The following is a 4,272-nucleotide window of genomic DNA, read 5'->3' as shown; positions in this document are numbered from 1 at the left end:
CGTTCTTAAGGAACAGACCATTTTTTCAGTTCAATTTGCATATTTTAAAAGTCAAAAAGGGTTTGGCTACTCTAAAAGGCTTCAAACTCGAAGCTAACTCTCACATTTTGAATTGAAAAAGCATTTTTGAAGAAAAATAACCTTTACACACACAACATGATACACAAGTATTTTCCAACATTACTAGATCATTCTTCCAAATCATTAATTATGTCACTTTAATAATAATTATAATAATTCAGTCATTTTAGTGGCTGAAGGGGGATAGAATCCAGCACCTCAGCATGTAAGACGTTCCTACTGATGCTATGAAAGAATAGGTTATGGCGGCATGCAACCATAAATGGAACCCACAAGTGCAATGAGTTTGTAACAAAATGCATTTGGGTTTTGTATGCAAATCTTGAATTTGAAAAATGCTATGCAATAATTTGGGAATTCCTTGAACAGAACCGACATCCATGAGCTGCGAAAGAGGATTCTTTAGATGTGAAAATGATTACTTTAGGTTGCTTTTCTCAGAATCCACAGAGCAAATGCAATGATGCTTTATATTTTCAGAGATACATCAGCTTTCTTTTTCAGTCATCTGAGATGAAACATTGCAGAGGAAGAAAAATGTGTTGTTGAATGAGTAAAAGCAAGCATTTTTTTATTACTATAATATGGATCCATTTTGTTATGTTATGTGAAAGAGTGCTCAGTCACCTGCAGTCCTGACATGTCTGCATTAAGAATGGACAAAAATAAAGCCTCACAGCTTTGATCTCTGACTGTCCTAAGAGAAAAAACTTTTAATTGGACTCAAACAGAAAACAACAAATAAGAAGTTGCAGAAGTTTTGAAATTAGTTCATCAAACAATATTAGTTAAAAACAAAGAATGAGATGCTTTAGCTTTCTTTGTTTCTCATTTTGAATTTAATAGGGAAATAATATCCAGAAATGTGTATAAAGGCTAAAATCCTCCATAGGCTCTTTGTTTTACACTGCAAGGCTCTAAAACGACAACTTACTGCAAATAATTAATGAAAGCCTGAGGTTTCATCTCATGATAGTACAAAACTTGAATGTGTCCAGAGGTCGACATTTGACTTGGATCTTATGAGCCGACGTGCTCAGTGATTTCTACTGTTCCAGAGGAACAGATATGGAGATTGGCGGTGAAGGCATGAAATCATTTATTCATGAGAGTCGGCTCTTCGGGGCTTCTCAGTTCCTGAATGAATGCAGAGCAGATTTCTTCATATGCTTCAACCACTGCCTGGATTTCTATAAATTTACTGTAAAACTTTAAATGTTTTCAGATGCGATTTAAATCAGCAATTACAGAATAGGAGAGAAGAAATGGTTTAAACATATAAATCTGAGTTTTTAAGTGTTTGTAAGATAATTCACATACATGAACGGTGGATAAAAAGGATAAAGTTTCAAAATAGTTTAACAATTCAGGTGGAATCAGGTAACTTAAAATACATTTAGTTTTAAAATAGTAAAAGAAACATAAGCCAACAGTCTTTGCTTCTTTTATCTCTTTAACTGTTTTCATCTCATCAATATCCGACTCATAATAATTGTCTTATCGGGCCTCCTTACTCTCATAAAGCTCAAACATAGTTTAGTGTTTTATTAAGAGGCTCAAAGCTCTGGAACATCCTTTACACGTCACTCACAGATTTTACTAAAAATAGAACAAACAGAAAAACAAAAAAACAAATCACAGTTAAAACAGAGAGTAAAATTGCTGCTGCCAAGTTTCCTAAATTTTCCAAATGGGTTCATGCTCTAAATGCAACTTCAAGTGGTTTCAAGACTTTTGGATAAAAAACTTGAAACTAACTTGAGAATCGTAAAACAGTAAGTTGGTCCTACATGTGTTATGTGGGTCTATATTTGTGTTTGAACTGGTTTATGCTACCAGTTTAGATTATTCGCCTCCTATTCGCCTCCTATGGGACCCAAACCCAGTCTTAATGCAGTGGAATTTCTTTTGTTTAGGGTTAAGGTTTTTATCCAGTTAACTTTCATGTCCCGTCCTCTGGATGTGTCAGATTGTGTGGAGGTTTAAGAGGACCCAAATACAGAGATAAGGAGACAGAAATAAGTATAGCTGATTTAATAGAGGTTCCAGAGGCAACAGAGACAAAAATCCAGGGACACAATAACAGACCAAAAAAAAAAAACAAGAGATGCCAGGGAGCAACAACAAACGTGGAGCAAGCATTGAAGCAACAAAACAACATACCAGCACAGAGGAACTGGAGGGGGGGTGTATATATGGTGAACAGAACAAAGAAAGGGCTACGAGCTGATACTGTGTGGACTCAAGTGACTAGAAGGGAGCAAAGGGGGAGAGGAAAGCTGGCACAAAGGGGCAGCAGAGAGTAACACAGAAACACAATACTGCTTAAAAATGACTAGAAAACAAAACAGCTACAATCACAAAACATTTTAAAGAAACAATTACAGAATGACATTAATTAAAATGTTAATGAAAACTCAAAAAGTCCACAAAGGCCAGGATCATGACAGGACGTATGTAGTGCCTGCGAATTTGCAGCCTCATACTGAAACAATAAAGCAATTTTTATCCATTACTACTGTATGGTTTTATGACTTAGACTTAAGACAACTTTTATCATCATTTTCTATACACAGAGTATACTCAAAACGAAATTTTAGTTTTGTGCAGCTTTCATGACATTTCCATTTCATAAAGTGTCCTTATATGATGGGCTAGACCTCTAGGGTTATAGAACAGCAGCTGATTTAATTTATGCTTTTTCAGGTGTTTCAAAATCGTTTTTTGGGATTTCGGTGAAGCCAGTTAGCAACGGTATGTTAACGATAGGTTTTAGTCAGGGTTAGAGTTAAGAATATACTGGTAATGATTTGGGTTGGCCACATAATGTGCTTCTGAGCTGAATAGCATCTTAATATGGTTAACATGGTGCGTATGCGTCAGTTGCTGTGTGTGTAATCAGTGACAGACGATTCAAACCCACCAGAATGTGACCAGCGAAACAAAGGAGGAGGATCAAAGCCAACAGCAGGAATGTCAGACCAAAGGAGATCCCCAGCACAGCAGTTCTGCAACACAAACACACTCAGCAGATCCATCCATAACAATGGTAACTATTCTGCTGTTCTGCCTCAGAGCTGCAATCTATTTCTACTAATGGGACATAAAAGGATATTTTACGGAAGTCTTTTAACATATACATTTTTCTAAAGCAAACATAGAGCATTGTTAACGTTAAATATGGCCCCCATGAAGCAGGTGAGGTAATGTCTCCATGTGCAGAGCAATGTAGCAAGAAGCAGGATGGGAGAGAAGTAAAAAAGAGAAAATCAATGCCCTCTCAGGGGCAAAATTACACCTTCGGCTCAGAGAAGCGGTAAATTAGCATGACTACGAATTTCTCTCCTCGCCGTTAAATTGACGCCACTCTTTGATCCACCTGATCTCTAATCACCAGCAGACACGGCGCTCTTTGATCTCGATCAGCTTTTTAAACATTCTGCCTCTTGCTCCACTGCAGCTTTCAGTTCGGCCAGGTCCTGCCATGAGACAGCTGGCGTCAAATAGCTTTTTTTTGCGCATCAGCATGCCCCTGCAGCTGGAAGTGGCTGAAGCTGCTGGTGAAGTGTGCTGTGCAAGTCAAGAGAAAGGGCTGAAGACTCACTTGGGCAAGACGAGGACCTGCACAATGAATATGCAGCAGAATATGAGGCAGGCACAGGTGACGTAGTACTTGAAGGCTGGTAGTGTGGTGGATCTGTACTGTAGAGAGAAGAGAAATACAGTGAAGCAGAAAACTGACCAAAATATTAAAAAAAGATCACTTAAACATTTGAACCACAGACTAAACACTATATTGGATTTTACATGTTGGACCAACTTAGCAACCAAAGTCATCCATTGCCATTAAGGAAGTGTTAGAAGACATGAGTAAATCTTTTGTAATCTAATAATCCAGCTGTTTTGTGAAGGCCCTGAAATTTGTAGGAAAACATCAGAAAACAAACGCAACACTAAGATGAGGGAACATGACAGAGCAGTCAGGAAGAAATAAGTTTAAATGTTCTATATCAGCTTTTCACGGATATAGAACAATCACAATTCAACTATTGTATATGATTGAAAAATCACCTTTGGAACTATGGAGCATTTATTTGTAATGAAATATTAGCCGTTTTCTGGTGCTGCTTCTAAACCCAGAGGAAAGACACTTCCTTCTGGGTCGTCCTAGAGCTGCTGCACCATTGCTAC

At 37.6% G+C, this 4,272-nt stretch overlaps 1 protein-coding gene across 1 annotated transcript in view; it reads right to left on the bottom strand.

Annotated features, from left to right (window-relative positions):
- Window positions 1-4,272, bottom strand: part of adcy2 (adenylate cyclase 2 (brain)) — an 88,416-nt gene that overhangs the window by 28,588 nt on the left and 55,556 nt on the right. Inside the window, exons 14-15 of the mRNA XM_015385990.1 lie at window positions 3,686-3,783; window positions 3,005-3,089 (exon numbers count right to left, since the gene is read on the bottom strand). Coding sequence (XP_015241476.1) covers window positions 3,005-3,089; window positions 3,686-3,783 — 183 coding nt within the window. The remainder of the gene's footprint in view (window positions 1-3,004; window positions 3,090-3,685; window positions 3,784-4,272) is intronic.

The sequence above is a fragment of the Cyprinodon variegatus genome, unplaced genomic scaffold (genome assembly GCF_000732505.1).
Source record: "Cyprinodon variegatus isolate N-32 unplaced genomic scaffold, C_variegatus-1.0 Scaffold354, whole genome shotgun sequence".
NCBI classification, from domain to species: Eukaryota; Metazoa; Chordata; class Actinopteri; order Cyprinodontiformes; family Cyprinodontidae; genus Cyprinodon; species Cyprinodon variegatus.
The sequence above is the reverse complement of the archived record's forward strand: the minus strand, read 5'-3'. Positions and strand labels throughout refer to the sequence as shown.